Source organism: Gymnogyps californianus, chromosome 10 (assembly GCF_018139145.2).
Source record: "Gymnogyps californianus isolate 813 chromosome 10, ASM1813914v2, whole genome shotgun sequence".
Classification (NCBI taxonomy): Eukaryota; Metazoa; Chordata; class Aves; order Accipitriformes; family Cathartidae; genus Gymnogyps; species Gymnogyps californianus.
The window spans coordinates 18,146,367-18,170,344 of NC_059480.1; the positions used below are offsets into that span (position 1 = coordinate 18,146,367).

Genomic DNA, 23,978 nt, shown 5'->3' on the forward strand with positions numbered 1-23,978 from the left:
CAAAAGCCTGAGAGGGCTTCCTTCGTCCTGTGCAGGTTCTAGACTGATAAACTTGGGTCTGATCAGAAAAGTGAGTGCTGGACAAGAAGGCTCTCCGTCTTGGTGGTCCTGCCTTCAGAGCTCCAGTATAGGGTCTGCCTCACTGTGTGGTGCCTTTTTGGTGTAGGTAGACTACAGAGCCAAACCGTACTAAATGCTTTGCTGTGCTCCATCTGCCGGCTTAAAAAGTAATTTGGGAATTAATAGGACTTTGTCCTGCTTGATCTGATTGATTTTTAAAAATCCGAATGTTTTTCCAATTGAAGTTTCTGTAGTTTGAAATTTATAAAAGCTTGCAAAATCTTACACTTGCCAAAAAGTTTTATTTGTGTGGAAGGATGATGCATGTGTCTTTACCAATTATATATCCTTTAGTTAGATTTTGGTTGGAGCACATGTTTTTCTTTCTAAAGCAGCAAAGAAGTGGTGGGTAAAAAGGACTTTGCTGAGAAGCAGAGAGCTTTTATATACATCTATTTACTCTTAGTGACCTGCTCTATTTCTTTTTTCACTACTGTTCTTCATCTCACCTTCTCATCTTCAAGGGCTCTGTCATTTCTTTTGCTTTAATGCACTATAGTCACTTTCTTCCCCATTTCCTTTAATGGAGAAGGGTGCTGAGGAAGGCAATGAAAATGATTAGTGATTTCATTGCGCGCTCAGGTATAAGATGATAAGTTTTGACTGGGAAAACAGTTTTGTTTTAAACAAAAGTTAACTTTTGATATTTATCAAAAATGCTAAGGAAAATGAATACAAATAAATGAGGGGAAAACAGTTTAGGTAGATATGATACTTTGAAAGGCTTTTGTATTGTGTAAAGTAAACTATGATTTGAGAACTGCTGTCAAGAAAGGTTAATTTTGAAGTGTATGACCTGTTAATTGTCTATTGTGTACAAGTCATTCATTGACTTAAACATAATATGAAATGCTTTCCAATGTGCGTATAAGATTATTTCACATCTAAGAGAGCAGTTCCTTGTATTACGAAGGATACCCATGAGGTAGTGTGTTCAAGAATATGTCAGCTGGTGTAATTCAATATTCTCTATGGTATTTCATGGTTTTTGTCTCCTAAATCCCTCAGTTTTAAATCTGACAATAGACATTGATTATATAGCTCCCATTGAAAGAGGCTAGGCTAGAAGAGAAGACTGTTTTTTAAAGGCATAAGTGGTAATGAGAGATTTTTTAGAAAGTGAATAGGGAGATCAACACAAAGAGACGACACTGAATATTCTGCGAATATGGCATGTAGTTGACATCAGAATGCATGATGTGAAGCAGTCTCATGCCAGAATTGCTGCTTCTTGGCTCACCTACAATTAGCTCTAGCAAAAAATATTTACTGAAGCAGACAACTTTTATATGGAACTTTTATATGGTGTTGATAGTTTTAAGTTTTGACTTGTTCAGCAGTGGTGCCTGCATATGCTCTGTGTCACACTGCATCAGAGAGGAAATATCCAGGCTTGAACTGAACTTATCCTAGGCAGAACCACTGAGAAATGGCATGCTGTTCTATATTGGTTTTATCCATACTAGAATACATCACCTTTTCTTTACATATTAATACTTATATATAAGGGTATATATTAGTAGCACAGGCACTCCGATAACAGTGTCGAAACAATGAATTGTAGCAAATTTGGATGCAGTAATGTGTGCTAGGTCTTCAGTGAAATGTTTTTGCAACTTTAAGGTACAAAAATTTTTGAAGTCAATAAATGTGTTTAGCACGTTCTTCATCTTCCTCAGTGGGCTTTGGATGGTAGTTTCTACTCAATTTTTTTCCTTTTATTTATTTTTTTTAAATGCTTCAAGTGTAGGTAATTTTTGGAGTACGACAGCGAAGATAACATAGCCAGATCATAACAAAAGAGGTTTTTACCTGTGAAACACTTTAAGGGAAAAGAAAGATAAACACTGAAGTCCTCTCTTTCTTTAGCTGTGTTTCTATGTTGCAACATAGGTTTTATAGGAAAAGAACTGCAGAACCTCAGTGAAAGAATTCACTGTGGACCTCATTAGTAACACTGTTGGTGTGAAATTTGGACTAATCTGTTGTGATTTCTTTTTTTCTTTCTTTTTCTGATCCAGGCTTCTACAATGCTAAGAGCATCTTTAGCCCCTGTGTAAGTATTTATTGCTGAGCTTCATTTATATCTGTAAAGAGGAGGAGGGGTTTGTAAACTGAAGTGCACTGCCAGTTGTCTGCAAATAGGAATCACTCATCCTCTGTGTGCTTCCTCTGAGCTCAGTGAACGTTGTATACAAATGTTGTGTGATCTGTATTCTTCTATTGAGCAGGTTCAGTAACATCCTAATTTCAGCAGGATGTTGCTAATCCAGTAAATCTGCCACTCCACACCTGTGAGTTGGTCGCTGTATTTTCTTTACTGTTTCCGCACATTCAGTCCTGTTGTGATTGGTTTGCTTTTCACAAATCCAGGAAAAGGGGGGAATCAGTAAAGTGGATTTTTGGGTGCTTCATGTTTAATTTTTTTGTGACTGACTTAATAAATTTTGGCTTATAAGATTGAATAGAGATGGTAATCTGAGGTGAAGGTTTTATTAAATTTTTGAGACACTGTTTTGATCCTTCTGTTATTTACAAGATAATTAAAGGGACAATTATACATATAAGATTTGTTTTGAAAAGGATAGAAAGATAGGAGTAAATATTTTTTAGTGGAATATATTTAAATATTAAAGCATTGACTGGAAGCAATTTTGTTAAGGGAAACTTCTATTGCAGTGTTAAAACTCAAAATAGCAAGATAGTACTGGTGCATGGGAAGTGGTCCTGTATTAAGTCTTATGTTAAGCCAGCATAGTCCAGCCTGTAAAAATCCGTTCAGCCTACCACCTTTTGCCTTGGAGAAGACATTTCTGTGTGCACGAGGACTGAGAGGTGAAGTTAGAGCTGCAGCTTGTTACTGCATCTGTTTATAACCGTGTGCTAAGAGCCACAAGCTGCTGCCCTCATGCCCTTGTGGTCCACACAGGGCAAAAAAGGGTGTTACTGTACTGTTTTGTGCCACTAAAAAGCTCAGATCATCAACTGGCTAGTTGTCAGAGTTTAGTATCTGCAAGTTATGATGGTAAATGAGCTGCATGCATGGTGAAAAAATAAGTCCAAGTTTAAAAAGTCTGTTGTTCTAACATGGTAATGGTAATAAAAGTAACAAAGGTGTAAAAATGTGGAAGCTCTTTTCCTGAAGCAGACTTCCTGTTTTGGCTCTTCTCACCTCAGTAACATCAGCTGCACTGAATAAGGAGAGAGAGTTTTGATGAATGTGTTTCCCGTTTGCGTTGTAGGAAGATGCAGGATGTGCCATTGTTGCCCTCTTTGGATTATGAGAAGTTGAAGAAAGATTTGATTACAGGGAATGATCGTCTCAAGGCATTCTTACTACAGGCTCTGCGCTGGGTAAGGGAGAGAGCCTCTGTAGAAATAAAGAAATGGGTCCCTTCTGGAGGGATCCGGAACTAAAATCCATTTTGCGAGCAAGATTGTTCTGGTGATCAGTTCAGCATTATAGGCAACTTCTCTCTTTGTCAGTGAAGCTTGCTAAGGCTCTTGAGATGATGACGAAAGCCCAGGCAGTAGGTATCTATTTGTAGCGGTGTCCTCCTCATCTGAGGAAAACCAGATAGGAATTCCTGGGATCTTCGGTGGAAGTAATTTCTGATGTGTTTTCAAAGAAGTTGTTGTTGTAGGCAGTTCCTTTTTCCATGTATTGCCCTGTTTTAGATTTATACAAATATTGCTGTATCCAAGAAATACCTGACTCTAATCACCAGTTTTCCTTTATAATCAAGGTATTCTACAAGAGCCTACCTTTTGGTTGACTCGGATCATGTAATGATATTTCGGAAAAATTAAAGGTGACAACAGGAAGTTACATTTTCCTGCTGAAAAGGAAGCTGATGGGTTCAAAGTGACAGACATGAAAGATGATAATATTGGAATTCTGATCAAGCTTCCATGTCCATTTTCACATAAAAAAACCATCCGTTGGGTCTGACCAATGGTTCTTCTAGCCCAGTACTCTGTCTCAGATGTTTTAGAAAAGCACCACATCTGTAGCTATTAGAGGGGCTTTTTAACTTTATGGGAAGTAATGCTGTATCCTTCCTGTATGGACAGTGATGACAGCTCCCAAGTAACAGTTTTGTAATGGATCACTGAGCTGAGGTCAGGTCGGTTCATTTCATCTTTTTCTCTTAGATCACTGAGGTTGAATTCCTTCTCCCCATGAGAAGAGGTTTCTCAGCTATGGGTTATCAGCACCTTTAAAATCTTCAGTGGTCATCAATTCACATAACAATTCATTATTTGACTGGTTTATTTATGTTATTTATTTTAGCGCTTGACAACATCATATCCTGGAGAACAGAGAGACACTGTCCTGCAAGCCTACATCAGTAATGACCTCCTAGATTGCCACAGCAACTGTCAGGTCAGCTGGAAAGGGTTTTCCTCCAGCTTCTATGTGATATTACTCATTTGTTTCTATAAAGTGCTGATCAGAAAATTTTATCACTCTTTGGAAGGGGGAGAAAAAAAGTAGTAGTGCCAAAATCATGTGATACATTTAACTTCTGCATCCCAGTCTTTAAATGTTGACAGGCAAAGCTTTGTGTTACAAGAGCTCTCAATGTAGATACAATTCTTGTAGACAAGTGGAAGTTTGTCACCTCTCCTGGTGCTTAACGTCTGTGAGTTGAGCAGAAGCCTACTGAGCCCCTTACTTAGGAGTTAGCTCTTGCTTATCAGATGCTGTGTCTCTTTTTGAGTGATTATGTATTGTTAGATAATACTTTCAATCCATTTCACTGATCTAGGATAAGAACTAAATTAGGACTTCAGTCTCAATACCTCTATGGAATATCTGGTTATGCACTTGTAATAACATGTTCAACAGTATTTCCATGAATTTGGAATGGATTGTTACCTTTCTTTAGAAAGGGGAATTGCTGGTATGTTGATTTTGGAAGGTTGCTTCAGTCACTGATAATCCAATACTATTGCTAACAAAAGTGCAACTTTTTTCATTTGTAATAGTGAATTTTGTGCATAGTTGAGTTCCCCAGTTGTTTGAAGCAGTGGGCCTACTTGTTACGTTGTGGCTGCCATTGTCATTGCAACAGTAACTTCACTAGAACAGTTAAAGGATTACTAAATCAATGATCTGTTTTTCTCCCTGTAAATTTCTGTAAGAGGAAAGTTATGTATAAGTAATGCCTGAAGTAAAACAGATTAAAAACAGTTTGCAATGCGGTGTTCTTGGTAAGTTACTGAGCTGCTTTCCCACACTCTTAGTTGTCAAACAAAAGCATTCCTATTCGGGTAACATTACTGCATTTAAGTTCATCGACAAAATCAACAGGTCTTTTTGTCACTGACTAAATATTAATTTTAGATATCAGCTTTAACTGATAACTGTGTTGGTTCATTATAATTCTCACTCTACACCGTGGAGCCTAATGTTGTTTTGACAGACTGAGCTGAGGAGCTCTAATTTGCTTATTTGTTCATTTTCCATCTCTCCCTCAGCCCCCTGCCAATAAAAAAAGAAACTGGGAAATTTTAAATCATATTGACATTATTTAAGATATCGATATGCATTCAAAGTTTGTTTGCTGTGAAAATTTAATGAAGCTTTTAAAATGCTGTAGAAGACTAACTTTGGTTTGGGTTTTTTTTTTTCTTTGGTGAGTTTTTATTAATGTTTGCTTTCTTTTTCAGAGAAGTGTCCTCAAATTATTACATTCTAAGAGTGAGGTAGTCAGACAGTATATGGCAAGGCTCATCAATGCTTTTGCTTCACTGGCAGAAGGTAAGTGATTTGCTGCAAAAAAAAAAAAGACAACATTTTCATATAAGGCTGGCTTATAGGTACTTCACAAGTGCATGTCACTGTATGTGGAAATTTAGAGCCTTATTTGCACCCTTTTTCTAGGGATTCACTGTCTTTTGTTACATGCATTCAAAACAGTTTTTCAGTATCTGGAAAGTTTTCATTTTGACACTGTATATTCAGTATTTCTGACTTCTTTTGATGATTTGTGGTCTGTGTGGGAACTTACCCAGGTGCTGCCTTTAATATAGTCTTCAGTCTCTTCATGAGGGTTAAAAAAAAAAAAAAAAAAAAAAAAGAAGAAAAATCCCCATTAATTAAAGGTCCTGTAGGCAGACCTGCTACCAGGCTGTGCAACAGTAGTTAGTGCACCTGCTCTTGTATCTTCCTGGTCCTCACCTGAATAAATCTTTGTACATCACTGCTGTTTGGTTGCATATATATGCAGCTTTGTATCTCTGCCTGTCCCAAATTAGCCCTTGCTACTTAAGGAGCTAACTGTTGCTAGGAACTGAAATCCCATTTAAAGTCAATAGCAGTAGGGCATCTAACTTTCCTGAGCTCTTTGGACATGTCTGTTCTTTTCCTAGAGTATGCAAAACTGTGATAGGTCAGAAAGCATGTACTGAGAGGGGAATAGTGGATTCTGTGTGGTACTAACTTGGCAAGTGGGGGCCTGTAATGCCCCAAGTGGCTGGATTGAATGCAACTGGTCTGTTAGACAACTCATTTGTGCCAGTTTGTTTGGGTCTTGGCACAAGATTGTGGCTTGTCAAGAAGAAACTGAGGTCAATCCTGCTTACTTTTCCAAGGAGAGAGAGCTTTTCTGTCATAACCTGATATCTCAGCATCTGTTCTTTCATCGGTTTTTGCACCAGGTCGTGTCTACCTTTCTCAGAACCCAACGTTGCTGCGAATGCTGGAGGAGAGACTGAAAGCTGAAGACAAGGATTCCCTTACATGGGAGAATGTTCTGGGGGCTCTGCAGAAATTCAGCCTCAGGTGATGAAAGCACAGCACACAGTGGTGACAGCAGGAGAGGAAATGCTGGCTAGTTAGGCTGTGTTCAGGGAGGAAAGAAGAGCACTTGATTTTCCCATAACAATCATCAGAACCTCTGATGACTGATGAAAGAAGTGTCATTTATTATGGAGGAGAACTCAGTTTTGCTGACTGAATTAACCTGACTTCCTACCAGCTGTCAAGACTCACATAAACGTACATCTGCCATAGCCTTGTGTGCTTTATATGTATTCCTTAATTGAACAAAGTGAAAATCTTAATGTAGAAAGTTCTGAAAATCATACATAGAAAAAAGAGTTGCATTACATTCCAAAGCATAAGGTTTTCATTATCCTTTCTGCAGACATTTTTCAGGGATTTCATCCTCATCCTGTTGATCCTCTTTCCTGGAGCTGTCTATGCATGGGCTGTCCTGTTTCTTACTTTTGCATTAGCAGTCTGACTCAAATGCCCCCCACAAAAGAAATGTCATGCAACAGCGGTAAAGGGCATGATGTTGCTCCCATTTATCAAATAAATATGATCTAGGAACTCTGTTTTCACAGTACTCAGGAGGAATATTCAGCCTTGAATAGTTAACTAAATGTAAGGAGGTACATGGATGTGTTTAGCTCTTGTTATTTTCATTCATGTTTCTTCTAAATTAAAACTGCAAGTGTTGGGGGTTTTTTTATTTGTTTGTTTGGGCTTGTTAAAGAACGAGGACTGCTTTTGGATTTGCCTCATTTAGAACTTGTCTGGATGAATCACATGTAAATGTGCTTTTGGTAAAACTCTGAACTGCTTCCTGACATGATACCTTATACATATTTGAGATGAAAGAGAATAAATCTTCATACCCTACTGCTTGAAATCCTAAACCAATCTTAGAGAAAATGATTTTTCTATTAAAGCAGTTGTTGATAGAAGTTAGTTTGAATTTTGGGGCCTAGGCACTAAGCTACTGAAAACTTGAAAGTTTTTTACTTTCTAAAAAATAACAGTTAATCTTTTTGGTTTGGTTTGGTTTTTTTTTTTTTAAAATGTGTGATCAGATGCTCCCTTGTTTTGCTCAGTCCATGCCATAGACCTACTACAAGATCCAGGACTGAGAAAATGTATGAGCTTTCAGGAGTAATCCAAATCCCAAGTACTAAGACCAGGAAAATACGTGCTTTGATCTTTGTAATTTAGACTTACTGCCCATTGGAAATAACACGATTAAAAATGGTGTTCTTCAGTAAGACCTTTCTACCAGTAGATACTTCTTTTTTGTATTGTAAAGCAAGGAATTTCTGTTGTAAGAGATCACAGTTGACGACCTGGCACTTTATTCAGTATAGTCTTTGAGGGCAACTACAGGTTGAGTTAAAAGAATACGTGATTTAAGAATCTCTAGAGGAAAGACCAAATAGATTTAAGCAAAAAATCTCATTTGTCAAATCAACAGTACAAAAGTGCTATAGTGCTATGGCTACCTATGGCAGAAGTAATTAATTTGTTTTATGGGTCTGTTGTGTGTAGCTGGCTTTTTTTACCATTTTTAAGACAACTGAAAATGCAATTTTAGGTGGAGTTAGAAGCCTTAGAAAACAGTGAAGAAACTTACCTCAGCAGTTTGCACGTTTAAAAAAAACAACAAAACACAAAAAAACCAACCTACGCAACAATGTTTTAGTCCTCTAACGCTATGGGAATCTGCATCTTCAATTTCTTCAGGCTTTGTTAATTAGTTTAATTGATTCTGCCAAAATGGGTAGTTTTGGGGGTTTTTTTGTTGGCAGGCTAGTGTGTAGCAGGTAGATGAAGTAGGGTTTTGATATGCTTATAATAGCTATAAATGTATTTGAAAGCTATTTATGATATGGTCTGATTTTTGTGGGCTTTTTGTTTTTTAATCCTAGGCGTGCACTACAGTCAGCAATGATCAAAGATGGGCTCATTTTCTGGCTGGTTGATATTCTAACAGATACAGATTGCCTGTCTGATTACACGCTGGAGTATTCTGTTGCCTTGCTCATGAATCTTTGTCTGCGGAGTGCAGGTGTCTTACACTTTGAATTACACCCTTATTCCAAGAAACTGATAGGGAAGACTGTGAATCCTTTTTTCTGATATACCTGGATTCTTTCAAGTGACTACAATTAGTAGCAGGGACTCACATAACCAGAGATATTTGAGTGTTATAACCAATGCTTTTGAGCAGATCTCTTCCCAAGAATCCCAGACTATGGAGGTTAGCTTGACCAAAATCTAAAGAATTAAGAAAACAGTTAATCAATGGAACCCTCTAAGATTTGATTCTTTTTTCATATCCATATGTGAGGACTGCCATTCCTGTGTTCCAGGCCCACTTTTCAAAGGACACTTTTTACTTATGTAAGAGATTTGTTTGTATAAAAGAAAGTCAGAACTGAGTTGATCAGTAACGGCAAGGAGCTTAACCTTCACCTTGTGGAGTGAAATACTTGCATGCTTCACTTCTACAATGCAGAGATTCCCCCCAAGAAAATAAGGTCCTGTCTATGTCCAAGAGACTTAAAAGAAGCTTAAAGTAAGTTTCCTTTTAAAAAGGAAAGTAAGGTAAGGGTGAAAAATCGACTGCTTGCCATAAGCAAAATAATGTCTTCGTTAAACTTTTTGAAATCCCTTTGTGTTGCATCCTGTCCAAGATTACAACTGTATAAATCCAGAGTAACTCCACTAATTTCAGCTCAGTTATGCTGAGCAGCATTTGGCAGGGACAAGGAACAGTATTGCTCTGTGTAAATTATATTTAGTACTCATTTTAAGAAGTAAGGAGTTTGCTCTGCTCTGTTACATTTTTTCAAGCATATTTATGTTTTCTCCCTTTGCAGGGAAGAAAATGTGTGCAAGGATTGCAAACCATGTGCTCAGAGTTCTCTCTGATCTTCTTGGCCATGAGAATCATGAGGTATTTGTACAGCAAACTTTGGGTTAAGAAAAAGGTGGAAAGAAAAATTAAAGATAAAAAAGGCAAGAAAGGAAGAAATGGAAAAAAGTAAATTGGTTTTGTTTTCCTTGTTAGACCCTCATGTAATTAAGTTGCGTGAAATTTTTGTAAAATTCACAATTATGTAAATTGTTTTTTTGTTGGGCACTGGTCTTTCTAGACATGATTATGTCTTCCTTTAACAAATGTCGGCAGATAAGAATGTGTCGTGGTTTAACCCCAGCCAGCAACTAAGCACCACGCAGCCGCTCACTCACTCCTCCCCCCGGCCCCGCAGTGGGGTGGGGAGGAGAATCGAAAACAAGTAAAACTTGTCAGTTGAGATAAGAACAGTTTAATTATTGAAATAAAAAATAAAATATAATAATAGTAATGAAAAGGAAGATAACGAAAAGAGAGTGAAATAACACCCAAGAAAGACAAGGGATGCACAATGCAATTGCTCACCACCTGCTGACCGATGCTCAGCCAGTCCCCGAGCAGCGACCTGCCCCTCCCAGCCAACTCCCTCCAGTTTATATACTGGACATGATGTCATATGGTATGGAATATTCCTTTGGCCAGTTTGGGTCAGCTGTTCTGGCTGTGTCCCCTCCCAACTTCTTGTGCCCCTTCAGCCTTCTTGCTGGCAGGGCATGAGAAGCTGAAAAATCCTTGACTTAGTATAAACACTTAGCAACAACTGAAAACATCAGTGTGTTATCAACATTATTCTCATTCTAAATCCAAAACACAACATTATACCAGCTAGTAGGAAGAAAATTAACTCTATCCCAGCCGAAACCAGAACAGAATGGAAGTCTTTTAGATGCATAGTTATCATGCAGTCCACGTACCTTCTTGATTGCAGTTTCTGATACTGTTTAAATGTCATCTCACACCAAATCATCTCAAGCTTAACTAGTTCATTAGATGAACAATGTGTGGTGCAAGCCATTATGCAAAACATCAGGTGCAAAGCAAATGTGCTAGTAGTTTTAAGGAATATTATAAGAAAGCAGTACACTTGTGACATTCAAGCCCTAATATCTTTTTATCTACCACTTTATTTAACCTGCCACTTAACCCTTTTGTGGTTCAAGTTTCTTTTCTGCCTCCAGACATGCTTGCATCTTAGATGCTAAATTAAACTACCTTAGAGGAAAATGCTAAAAATTACTAGTTATTTCCACCTAATGCTTTTCAGCACATCACTCTGGTATCTGCTGTCTGCTATATAAAGCATTGCTTCAGCTGTCTCTGCAGAGGGTCACTTCTTTAACCATGGAGTAAAATTTAAGGCAGGAGAAAATGCAGGCAAATATTGTATGAAATTGAAATCGTAGGGAGGCAGAATTTTTACCAGGATGTTCTAGATTGATTCCTTGATGATTGTGCAAGGTGCAATGAAATATAAACTCTGGTGTCTCATGTTTATATAAAATGATTGTATCATCAGTTTTTTTGTTTATCACTTAAACTGAAAATAGGGAATAAATTTGAATGAAGTGTTTACTCCGCGTTTTATGAATTCAGTAGAAGGTGTAGATCAGTTCTTTGCTAGCACTGTTTTGATTAAGGTGAAACTTGGCATACCTTTATTGTACTGTTTCACTAGCTTTGTTTTTATGAATGATGAGAGTTAATACAATACATACTAATACAAAATAACATCCCAGTCCCTAGACTGAAGTATTTAGAAAACGCTATCATACTGTTGAAGTCTGTGCCTTAGAATGGCCTTGAAATTTCTCTCAGAGGGTACATTCTTACAACCTAGTTTGCACCAGCACAGCTGATAGAAGTTTTGTTGTCAAAGGTAGAAGGCAATGCTCTTGGGTGCTAGGAGAGCTTTCTGAGAAGCTGTGGAATCCTTGTGTAAATCCCAGTCCCTTATCTTTCCTTGCTTCCCCTGCTCCCAGCCTAGCTCATTGTTCATTTTTCCAAGGGTATAGACAGAGGATGACTGGAAATCTTAGTGCTCCAACAGTAACTGGCCAATACAAAGGGTCACATAAGTGCTGATAAAACTAGCTTGACAGATCTGGTGGCTTTCAGTAACCATAATACAGAGCTTTCATGCTAGCTGTTTTTTTCTCTCTGATGAGGGACAGTAACAGGCAGCAGAGTGAGAGGATGTTTGAAGCTGCTACAGCTTTTATCATCCTGCCTAAGGCTACAGTGCTTGAAGCCTGTCTTGAGCTCGTGCTGACACAGTCTTGTCCCTGTTCTTTGTCCTATTTTTTGTACTGCCCCTACTGTTTGTCAGAAACTAACCTTTTTTTTTTTTTTCTTAGGCCTAGGTCAATTTGTGAGAATACATTTTCAGAAAGGATGGGGGGGAAATTGGCATGCAGCAGTACTGATTTAGATCAATCATTTCACAGTATCTTTGCATCCTAAAAGTTCACTGCTTCCCAAGTGGGAATTTTTGCAAGTGCAGGCTAGCCTGATTAAACTCTCTGAACATAGTTGTTCTGCACCTTCACTCTTAAATTTTGCTTATAGTCAACTGGGATGAATGTAAGAGTTTTTCTTAGTAGTATGACTATTTCTTCTTCTTAGATACAACCATATGTGAATGGAGCACTGTATAGCATTCTTGCCATCCCTTCTGTCCGAGAAGAAGCTAGAGCAATGGTAAGAAGCGCTGCTTTTATAGCACAAAGATCAATGCATATGCCAAAGATGGCACGCATGCAGGTACCTGTTGAGCAGTGTGCAGCAGGGTTGTGAGGTAGGAGCCATGGCATTTGAGAAGGGAATCCACAAGAGGCCCTCCACCTTTGATATTCAGGCAGGTATGAATGTATGTCTCAAACATTTTTGCCATATTTGCTGGTCTTTTTCCAGAAGTGGAGCCCCAGCAGTGTGAAGGATTCTATCTAAATTATAAATTAAAGGTGTTATTTTAGAACAGTGTTGTCCATCTAGCATTTCATAGACCAGATGCGGCCCAGGAGATGCTTTCAGCTGACTTGCTACTTCCCCTTCTTTGAGTCATTCTGCATGACTGAATAGCCACTAAGAGGATGAGTTGCTCTTGCTGCTTTTGTTTCTGCCTGGTATAGACATAGTTAGCTGGGGAAGGCAGCAGGAGGAAGGTTTTAGCAGAACTAGGAATTGTGAAAATTAGTCTAATGGTAATGAATGTGCTTTGACTTCTGGATTTGAGGAAGCCGTTCCTGGGACAGCAGTGTATCTTTATATATTCAGGATTAACCTAGAGAGTTATGCAGACATAGTTGTTGTCAGATGTTTTACCTCACAAAGCACAGAGGATTGGAAGTCATCTTAAATGATTAAAGACACAACATCAAGCCTATAAGGGGCCACAAAGAGAGAAACTGGGTTTAAGAGAAGGTCAAAGTTGGTCCTGCTTTTTACTTTCCTTCTCTGAACCTTGCACTGTTGTATCTGTGAAGGCAAATTTGCTCTTTTCTGTTGACTACTGTGTACTGAGTTCAGAAGGCAGAAGCAGCAGATCTATTGTAAAAATTTGCTGTTCACCATGGATACTTCTGTATTTAAACCTAGAACCAATCTAGACAGCATATTTCTTTTGTCTTTGGGAAGCATATGGACAAAGTGGAGTGCTTAGAGCTGGACACTGTGGTTTGTTTCACACTACCTTTGTTTTTCCTGACAAAACAGTGACATTTTAGCTAACAAAACTCTGTCACTGTGGTCACATGAAATACTAATCTAGCAATGTTTTCCACTACATCCAGGGAATGGAAGAAATTCTGCGCTGCTTTATCAAGGAAGGAAATGCAGAGATGATCCGACAGATTGAATTTATTATCAAGCAGCTCAATTCAGGTCAGAAGAACAGATGCAGCTATCTGAGCTGCAAATCTTTCACAAAAGCCATAAGAAAGCTCATGTTTTTACTTGGTGTTGAAACTCTCAAAGAATAACAATAGCATGATGGTCTGAGAGAGGGTGAATAGTGAATGTCAGGATTTGAATGTCAGATGTATTTTAAAATTTCCTTTTGTGTTACACTTATGAAGAAGAAATAAAAGGCTGAGTGGGACTCAATTCCAAAGTTTTGGGACTGTAAATAGAATGACCTTGACTTTTCTTTCATGCTAGTGGCCTCACAGTAATGAGAGACTGCTGTCAACTACAAAAATAAACAGGTGATACAATTTGTAAAGCAGGATTTAGGGACTAGGTCTGTCTCTGCTCACCTCTTGCTCTATTGAGGAGTGTAGCTTTGTTAATCTGAAGTGGCTTATCATGAACAGGGGGCAGAGACCATCCTTTTTGGAGAGTATGTTGATGGGTCCTAGGAGTTGTAGATGCTGTGTTTATACAGACAAGTATGAGGAGGTGGAATATTTATTGTATTTTCTGTTCCCTATGGCTGAAAGGAAGGCTGAAGAAAGAGAAAGCAAATAATGAAAAGGAGGTGAATTCTGATTAAATCTTTCTGTACAGTAAAAATAGAACAAGTTTGACTGCTTTCTTTGGCTTTTGGAAAGAGCAGAAGACAGCATATCTTACAGTACTAGCTTGTAAAAGAACAAATGAAGTATTCAAGCAGTGTGTTGCCACTATGCAATATTTGTTCATCAAGGTTATAGAACCGCTGCTCTTCTACCTGTGAATGGTATTTTAAAAGGTTTTGTCTGATTGGTAGTAGAAGTTGAGCGTACAGATTTCCAGCAGAAGCCTGGCTGCTTTTTTCTAAGGAAATGAGTTTGTCCAAAAGTTACAATAAGTATTCTATGTGAGTACTATCTTTTTATGTATAAAAGCAGTGTAATATTGAAGTGTTTGTAGGGAGAAGTAGAGTTTTTTATTAAAAATTAGTTGAAAAATAGACAAACTTGCAAAGTGCACACACTTTGATTCGAGTCTTGTCAGTAAATACACTGAGACATCATAGTGGATTTATGAGAAAAGAACTATTCCAGAGTGTTTCTGTTTCTGCCATTTTCCCAGATATGAATTGATTTCAGTGATTTCTAGAATGCTTTATAGGAGCAAATAATTCCAATAGTTGTATTGAAAAGAATGCAATGTCTATATGAGAAGCAAGCTAAATCTTACTCTTTTACAAGAGGGGCAATAACTAGAGATTCTGTTAAGTTGTACTCTTACACCATTTTGTTTTGCTTCTTTCTAGAAGAGCCATTAAATGATAGTATTGTGTCTGATGATGAAGAGGAAGAGGAGGATGAGGAAGTAAGTATAAAGGCGTTCTGGCACCTTTTAGAAAAATCCTTAACCTTCTAGACAGAAAATATTTGTGTCAGTAAACCAGACTTTGTTTTTTGATGGTTTTTGGGTTTGTTTTTTACTTTTATTTGATTATTCTTGCATTAACAAGAAAATTGGATCTGTTTCCATTGCCTTTTCTTCATTTGAAGTCCTACTCTTTTATTTTGGCAAGTCACCACCTCTGTGATAACTAAAGGATTATAGCTTGAAATAAGGAAAGAGATGAGGAGTCACTGTAGCAGTAGAAATCTTGCTTTCAAGCAGACCCATTTCAGCAATTAAAAATAAAGGAAGCAAATGAACCAGTATATTACCAGAATAGTTTATAAACAGGTTGTCACTTAAGGTATCATTATCTGTTCAGGGTGTGACGACTTCTTTTGCTGTTTAGAAACTTTGAAATATATTTAATAAATTGCCTGTATGTAATGAAGGAAAGCAGTAATTACAAATTAAGAAATAAGTCCCATAAGAAGAGAAAAGAAACAAAAAAAAAAAATTGAGAAAGTAAGCATGAGAAACTATATCATAGTAAATATAAACTGGTTAGCTGTGTATTTCCAGCTCTGCTAATAAACGCATTTTATACCAATACTTCAGCATTTTTTAAGAGCTGTCTTCATAGAGTAAAGGGATCCCAGGTGTAGATAATAAAGCATATTCGATCATCTAAATTAACAAGCAAAACAAGGTGTAAGTGATGTGAGGGAAATGTTAAATCCAGTCTTCACTGGTGATGCTGCCATTGCTACATTGCCATCAGTGCACAGGGAGGGGTTGAAAATATGCTGTGTAGGCAGTTACATGGGAGTTTTATCTGCAAGAAGTCTACGACATAGCATTTTTCTTTTATTGAAAAGTCTTGCATGAGAAATTTAAAAGAACAGCTACGGTAGATGTCCTTGGAACAGTGTTTGAACATACTTAGATGGGTGTATATGTGCACATACATTTGTATCGTGTGTTTGCCCTGAAGAAATCAGTGACATTGAGAGTTAATGATCTCTGCAAAGCATTCTTGTATTAGAAATATTACTGGAGAACCTATTTACTGAAAACCAAGTTTTTATACAAAATGTAAGTTTTTGTCCTGAACCAACAAAGAATAAGACACATAAAACTTACCAAGTCAGTTGCATCCACATTCTACTAGCTTGTTGCACATTAATGCAAATGCTAGTGAACAGTAACAACCATGCTACAGTCTAAAACTTGCCCTGTTACTGCAGGGTGACTAAGTGCATTTTCAAACGCATGTTGAGCATTTTATATTTTGAAAGCAGAGAAAAATGTAAATATCCCGATTTTAACAGGTGTGGTGTGCTCTCAGCTGCCATGGGGTGTAGCACCTTGCAGGATCCAGCCTTTGCCTGGCAACATCCAGGGAAGTTTTGCACTGGTTGCATTATTTAGCTAGTTTCTGTGTTGTGCCACAATAGGTGGCAAACAGGTGAACTAATTATCCTTGTGATTTTGCCTAAATTTAGACCTATGTGGAAATTCTAAGTTTAGAGCTACAAGGAAGTTTTATTTAACAATCATCTCTCCCCCTTTTGTTCTAAGGGGGTACAGTAAACTGTTTTTTTCACTAGGATTAGATTGTTGTAATTTTTCACCTCCTGCAGTCCTGAAGTGAGTTTTCAGTAATCTTTCCACTCCTCCCACCCAAAATCAATGCTTGATGTGCAAGATGGGCTTTCTGGGGATTAATCATTATAACTTCCCTTTGTTTAATATGCTGCTTAACACCCTTTAACTGATGTTCCAAGGATTTGAGTGTCTCAGGTGTATCGTGAGAATCCAAGGTGGTGATATTTTCGCTTGAACTCTAGTATACTTTTTTGAAGGATACTGTGTTCTGTTGGGAAAGCACAGAGATAAGGAACTCCTTCACGAAAGGTGTGGCATTGAATTGCATGATAGTATTGAACGCTTTCATTACTTTACCTGCTCTTGGGAATGAAAGGAAGGTGAATTCTCCTATTCAGTCATACCCTCTAGACAAGTTGGTGCTGTTCACAATCCCAGCCAAGGCTCTAGGTCAAATAATTTTGAAATGCACTTTTACCACTGAACCATCATGTGATTAAAACGGACTTCTGTCACTTCTTATTATTTGACTCAAAAATAACAGTAGGCTTTTGAAACAGAGAAGTGTCTGATTCCAGTTTTCATTAGCTTTGCCATTATATTAAAATGAAAAAGTCTCATTAAACCAATTTTAAAACTGTTTCTAGTGTAACATTGTGGCACATTCTAAATCCTTATTGCTGCTGGGAGCTATAATTCTGTTCTGCTGCAAGGACGCCTGGTTTCTTAGTCACTCAGTTTAGAAAATATAGTTTACAAACAGCATGGCAGCAAAATGCTACACAAAATGCATAATGTTGTTACTTTGTTAAATAAGCAAAGATTTGTTGACTCACTGCCTCAATGCTTGGAGCCCTTCTGTATTTTGGAAATGCAGTGAGTTGTTGTTCTTTGGGGTTCTGTGATAACATCTGATGTTGTGATCTGGCAACAGGAAGTTTTGGAAAACTTTATCAGAAGTCTTGCCTTTACATAACTTTTAAACTACTACAGACTGAATGTATTTCAGAATATGTCGATACATTGCCAATTTAGTGACATGCATTCAGACTGCTTACTGATTTTATAATTTGTTGCTAATCCACTCAATACCAGTATTCATACCTTCACAACTTAAGAAACAACAAAAAGACACTCTTATGCAGACTTAGTTTGCAGGTTTTGCCACAGCTTTTATTGTTTCCAAGAGCATGCGAAGGTTCCCCATGCTGTTACTATTACCTTTCATGTTTTTTTGCTTTTATCTGTGTTTTATTTAGAGTTGTTGAATTCTCTCTTGGCTTTGAGCAGATCTTGTGGTAATGACTGCTTTCTCTTAAACACTGCCATCAGGATGCGGTTGAGCCTGTTAGAGGATCATTCTGGGATTTCTAAGGGCATCATACACTCAGAAATTTAAGATTCTGTAATGTGTGACATTGGAGCATATAAACTGAATAAAAAAATGTCTACATGTATACTGTTATTCCAAAATAAACTAGCTTTTGGGTTTGTCGTCTGAGCTTTAAATTAACTAGTGTAGAGCTCAGGATGCACTGGCTTCTGGAGTACGTACCCACCTTCATTATGTTAGCCATCTGGGGTGCGTTGACACCCACAGTCACAGTGCATATTTTCTGGTGCTTAATATTCTCTTGACTGTTCTGTTAAGTACTAACTTAATTTATCTTCAGTATTTGATCTTTACATTTGCTTTTTATTTGACTTGGACCATCTTTAAAAGCTGCTTGTAAAAGTGAATATGTGATACCGTAGCTCTAATTCAAAAGTTTAGTTACAAACTTGAGCTACATTAGATGTCTGATAAATTGTCACTGTACAGTTACCCTCTGATCCCCCATCACTCAGCGCCTGGCAATAAAATCAGTAAACTGCAGTGTGAAAATACACTTCAGCTAGAGAGTACATCAAAGGAAAGAGTGTTTAATCACAGACTTAATCGCAGGACTTCAAGCCGTTACATTAAAGGACTTTTGCTGCCAATGTCTGCTGCAGCCTGTGAGCAATGGTGAACAGAGCACCAATTGTATTGTTTCAGCAGTGGAACGATGGCATGTCTGCCAAAGCTCTTTTTCTGTACAAGGAGGCAGAGGAGGGACACGTTCAGCCTCAGTTACCTGGTATGTTAAATAACATCAGGGAGCAAGGCTGGCAGGGAGAGGTACTTCCCAGAAACCAGAAACTGGCATTCTCTGTCTGACAAAACGTGTCAACCAGAATATTGGAAGAGGTGGAATCTGGGGAAACCAAGGTGATCTGTGAGGAGAAGTTAAATACATCCTGCATGCAGAGAGCTGGATGAAAGAGCAGGGTGATGTTCTGACTGTAACATGTAACACTACCCAGGCACAGTGTAGGCAGTCTCCTGTAAAGCATCCTTGAAGAAAACTGTTAGCTCTTGATGCTGCATTAACATACCATATCAAAAAAAATTCCACCAGACTATTTATAAAGCTCATCTTTGCAACTTTTTTTTTTTTTTCAAAGTACAGTATATTGTGGAGTTTGGAGTGTGGGTTTTTTTCGTTTTGCTTGATACAGATGATTGTTGCCTAGTCTACAAGTGTTTATCTGTGTTTTTCCGTTGTCTGGGTTATTTTTCACACCTACCCATCTTCCCAGGTAATTAGGAGCTGATTGTAACTTATCTTGCCTTAGACAGAAAGGCAGATTGAACATCTTCCTGAGGTCCTATACAGCCTTATCTTTTATGGCTGAGCGTCTAGAGAATGCATCTTTAGGAGGATGAAGAGGATTAACAATCTGGTATCTTCAAAGCACTTACAGAAGAACTAGTTTTTTTATTAAATCCATACATGAACAAATACATTATGGAAGAATTTTACTCTAAACCTTAAAACACTGTGTGGACTATCGGCAGTATTTCTGTAACTGCTTCAGTTGTTCACACACAGGCATCTAATGTCTCTTAAGTTTAACTACAGCATTGGAAGCACCTGCACAAGGCTGTCGGATATGACTTGGGACCTGTGGGAGGCTTGTGTCCTTTCAGAGCTGCAGTGGAAGACCAGGCAGGATATTTCAAAGTAGAACTGGATGGTGCTGTGGGCTACTGAATTGAGCCCTTTGTGTCTGTACTTTTTATCTCTGCTTGATGCCTGTGAATGAGGAGGTGATGAGCAATGAGAATAACTAAACCAAAACAAAAATTATGTTTTTAAGCCATTTGGTACAGAGGTCATTGAACTTGAAAAAGGCAAGCCTGTAGAGCTCTGGGGAAGCCAACACGTACTTGGTCTGAGTGATGGTAGTCTCGTTATTTTGCACCAAAGACTGGAATCAGTCAGCCATTTCCATTGTAGGAAATACCTTCCCTGTACACACTTCCAGTGTTTTTTTCCTCGTGCTGTTTTTGTAGAGCACTGTCCAAGCATCCATATTATTGGCTAATCTTTGTGGCAGAGGGCTGTTTAAAACTATTTGAGTCTAAATCTCACTAAAGCAAAACTGCTTTTCATTTTCTTTGTGCTCTGGGGCTCATCAAAGTTCAGTGGCCGTTGTTTTTAATGGAGTTTATGGTTTATGCCAGGCTCTCTACATTACTATTACAATATACCTTATTAGAATGATTCATTTACTTTTTCTGACAGTCATTTTACATTTACTGTCACAACCTGTTTCAAAAGCAAAGCACATTTTCTTCATCTGGGGTGGGTCTTACGTAGGATATCTTGTGTAGCACAGAAAAGAATTCTCTTCAGTAGTGAAACACAAGCAAAAATACTATCTTGTTCTTGTATTACTACTTTTGGTTTGCTGGAGGAGTCCCTCAAACTTTAAAATTTCCTGGCTTGTAGATCTGTAGAAGCTGCAGAACTTCCATGAAAGATGAATCGCCCATAGTTATACTGGAAATAGACACAGGAGAGTGAATTCTTGGTACTTTTCACTTGAGAAGTTGATTACATTTGGTTTTTGTGGAATAAAGTCAACAGAGGATTGTTGCCGTTTTGTATGATATTTGTATCCTAAAGTACTGATTCCAAGAATTTTGTACCAGCCCCATATTGTTAGCTTTGAAGCTTCCTTGCAAACCTGAGTACCTGCTGCTGCTCTGCTTTGCTCTAAAAACAGCTGCTGTCAGACACCCATGGTCTCTCACCTTTCAGGAACCACTGCTTGAGGAAGGGTTTTGAATGCCCAGCAATAAGGATTTTTTTTGTCTTGAGTGATTAAAAATTATACCTCTGTTTCTTGAAAATGTGTAATAAAATGTTTGCCTCTTCCCCCCCCCCCCCCCCGGGGAATAAACAGCAATAAATTACTTCAGTATTTTTGTCAAGGTAGAGGAACGTACCCCAAAGTGCTGAATATGCATATGGGCATTTCGATCTCATGGAATGCTAGCATTATGTTCAGGAAAGACTATGAATTGTATTAAGGTGCGCTTCCTTTATTTTTACTGCTTTAAATTTATGCTTTTATTACTGTCAGATGATACTGATACATAACAAGATGCAGACAGGTTTTCTATCAAGTTTCCTACTATTCTCTTTGCTTGAATGATAACTTTTTTGTGGTTTGTTTTGGTTTTTTTTTTTTTAGAATTGACTTACCTTACATTTCGGTTTTGTGTTTGTTTGGTTTTGTTTTGTGGGTTTTTTTAAAACAAGGGTAGCCTTTTCTCAGCCTCCAGTGTGGCTCAGAAATGCCATCAGGTTGTTTTTTTCAGTCTGTACTGTATGACTAGATTGACTTGGGCAGATCTGCAAAAACTAAAACTCCAAACTTCATACCAGCTGCTTGTTAAGGACAGAGCATTGTGTCTCTTCAGACTAGCATGAGGTGTTCTACAAAGATACTAATGACTGAGATTTTTCCTGAGCCTTTATTAGGTCAAGCAAGGAATAACTATTTGGGGTTGGAAATTTGAAGGAGAATGACTTTTTAAATGCATACTGTACTTTTTGGTGTAGTATTTGTGGAAAAAGGGGTGGTTTTTTTCTTCTCTCAGGATTCTTTAGTTTCTGGTTATATCAAAAGTTTAGGTGAGTTTGTCTTTAGGTGTCTGCTTTTTTGGTGGAAAATACTTGTACATTACCACTTACATGTGCAGTACTAACAGTCATTTATCTGGACAGTACGTATCATCCAAGTGACTACTGAAGTGAGAACTAAATTTGAAATGAAAACTTCTTGGAACCTGGGCTCAAATAACATGCGTGTTGCTCTTGCAGGAGGACCATGACATCATGGAGGCTGATCTGGACAAAGATGAGGTTTTGCAACCTCAACTGGGAGAGCTTGCAGGAGAGAAGCTGCTAACAACTGAGTACTTGGGAGTGAGTACCGCTCATTAGGATCTTGAAATAAATTAATTTACTGGATTAAGTGTTTAACTTCAGTAGTTTCATCACTTTCTAAAATCTTTTCTTCAATTTGTTGCTTGAAGAGCCGGGTTGTACTGGCATAGCAATCCAAATGTTTCACAGTCTGTTTTAGTAGCTGCTGTTCAGAAGTAGAATAAATTTGAGAAAGGTAGCTACCCTTTCACAGGAGGTGGTCAGGCTGTGGCTTAATAATAAGCTAAAGGCAGCCTTAGGGTTCTAGTGCTACATCAGTGACTCTGTGGGCACACAAAGCAAAGTGCTGAACAAGTTAATACTGGAACACTCTGCTGGTCTGAAATTATTTTGAAAAAAAAAGTTGAAAAGTTAACTGGTCCTGCAGGCGTTATGCCAGATCAAGTATTGTATGTCTTACCTCAAGCAGCAAAAACCCATTAAGTAAAGTTTGCATGAATGCCATTTAGTGTGCTGTGACTAATTTGAGATGTGACTGTATACCTTCTGGATCCCAGAGTCCATAGGTCTATCAGTGATGGTGGAAACGTGACCTGAGATAAGATGTCATGGAACAGCCTACAGTGATTCCAGGGAATTTTATCTAGTGACACCAGAATGCAACTTAGTTTCTGATGCAATGTTTCTATAGAATTTTCTCTATGGCTCCAGTTACCTGTCTTTCCACTGCATTCCCTTTTTTTTTTTTTTTCCATTTCTTTATTTCCTGTGTATCAGATAATGACTCATACTCCAAAAACCAAGAAGAAGCTGTTTCCTGGTGTCCATCAGAGTGTAGATGAGCCCCTCCAGAGACCTGTGACGCCAGGTTATCACAGAACGATGTACCTAATGTAAGTCCAAACAAATGAGACCAAGTTGGATTTTTATAAGCTCCTTTAAAAAACAAAACAACAACAACAAAAAAAACCCCAACAATGCCTGATAAATAAACCTTCCCTACCTAAAAGTGCATTGCCATTGTCATCCCTTAAAGATAATTTCAAAAAAAGAAAGGAGAGGAATATTGTAGGCAGAGAAAGGTCCATTGGCTGAGGTCACATACTTGGAATAGTTGAGTAAATGTTTACTCATCAGTTTGATTTAAATTTGCATTATATCCTGCGTGTTCATAGTCCTTTCATCTTCTCATAATATATTTTACTGGTAAGTTGCATGGAGTGTCTAAAATGCCTAGGATCTTCCACTTTATAAGCAAGAAAGTATATTGCTCTGGGGAGATTTGCTACTTATCCATAAGAGGACAGATTAAAAAGAAAATGAGAAAGACAAAAATCTTGTTATGTTGGATTTCCTGCTTTGGAAGAAATACATTTTCCAGCAGGAGGGTCTGTGACACCTTGCTCTTGGTGTGATTGGGGTCAGACGTAGAAGGCTGCATTGTAAATGGAATAAAGAAATCTTACAGTATTGAGCTCCTTGAATACGCTCTGCCTTCTGTTAGAACAAGTATATCTTAATCTTTTAATTTCTGAGATGAGACTTCTCCTTTTCGCTATCCTGACTGAGGAAGTAAAATACCAATGAGATCTCAAATTTAAATGATTTTTACTTTCAGTTGCATACAGCTTTGGATTTCATCAAATCCAGGTAGCTACAGTACAGGCAGCAGTTTATCATGAGGATTTAATGTTTTCATTTCTGCAGATACTTAAGCTGAGAGACTACAAGTCACTCTAACAAAGTATAGATAATAATGTTCAAAAGTCACAGTACTGGTATAGCTAAGTACGTTAAAATGAATGGGTAACCTGAAATACAACAGTGTAATGAGATTAGAATGTAGAGGTGGTTCTTAGAAGAACGTATCAGTCCTGAAGTCTGAAGACTGTCCCGTGTCATCCCCCCTGCCACTCTTTGCTTTCATGTTCATATTTTCTATTTCTTAAAATACATTTCTTCCCCATTTTAGTGTGGAAGATCCATACAGAAAACAGTGAGGACTGATTTAGACTGTAGTTACACAGGT

At 37.9% G+C, this 23,978-nt stretch overlaps 1 protein-coding gene across 4 annotated transcripts in view; it reads left to right on the forward strand.

Moving 5' to 3' along the window:
* Positions 1–23,978, forward strand: part of ARMC9 (armadillo repeat containing 9) — a 71,640-nt gene that overhangs the window by 29,890 nt on the left and 17,772 nt on the right. For 3 of the 4 annotated variants that reach the window (XR_007767025.1, XM_050902649.1, XM_050902650.1), the window contains 12 exons: positions 2,142–2,176; positions 3,363–3,474; positions 4,415–4,507; positions 5,797–5,887; positions 6,787–6,910; positions 8,815–8,954; positions 9,769–9,845; positions 12,429–12,503; positions 13,595–13,685; positions 15,001–15,059; positions 21,884–21,988; positions 22,727–22,842. Coding sequence is in view for 3 of the 4 variants with exons in the window: in XM_050902649.1 (XP_050758606.1) it covers positions 2,142–2,176; positions 3,363–3,474; positions 4,415–4,507; positions 5,797–5,887; positions 6,787–6,910; positions 8,815–8,954; positions 9,769–9,845; positions 12,429–12,503; positions 13,595–13,685; positions 15,001–15,059; positions 21,884–21,988; positions 22,727–22,842 (1,118 nt within the window). In the remaining variant the exon portion in view is untranslated. The remainder of the gene's footprint in view (positions 1–2,141; positions 2,177–3,362; positions 3,475–4,414; positions 4,508–5,796; positions 5,888–6,786; positions 6,911–8,814; positions 8,955–9,768; positions 9,846–12,428; positions 12,504–13,594; positions 13,686–15,000; positions 15,060–21,883; positions 21,989–22,726; positions 22,843–23,978) is intronic. The other variant, XM_050902651.1, reaches the window with a different exon arrangement.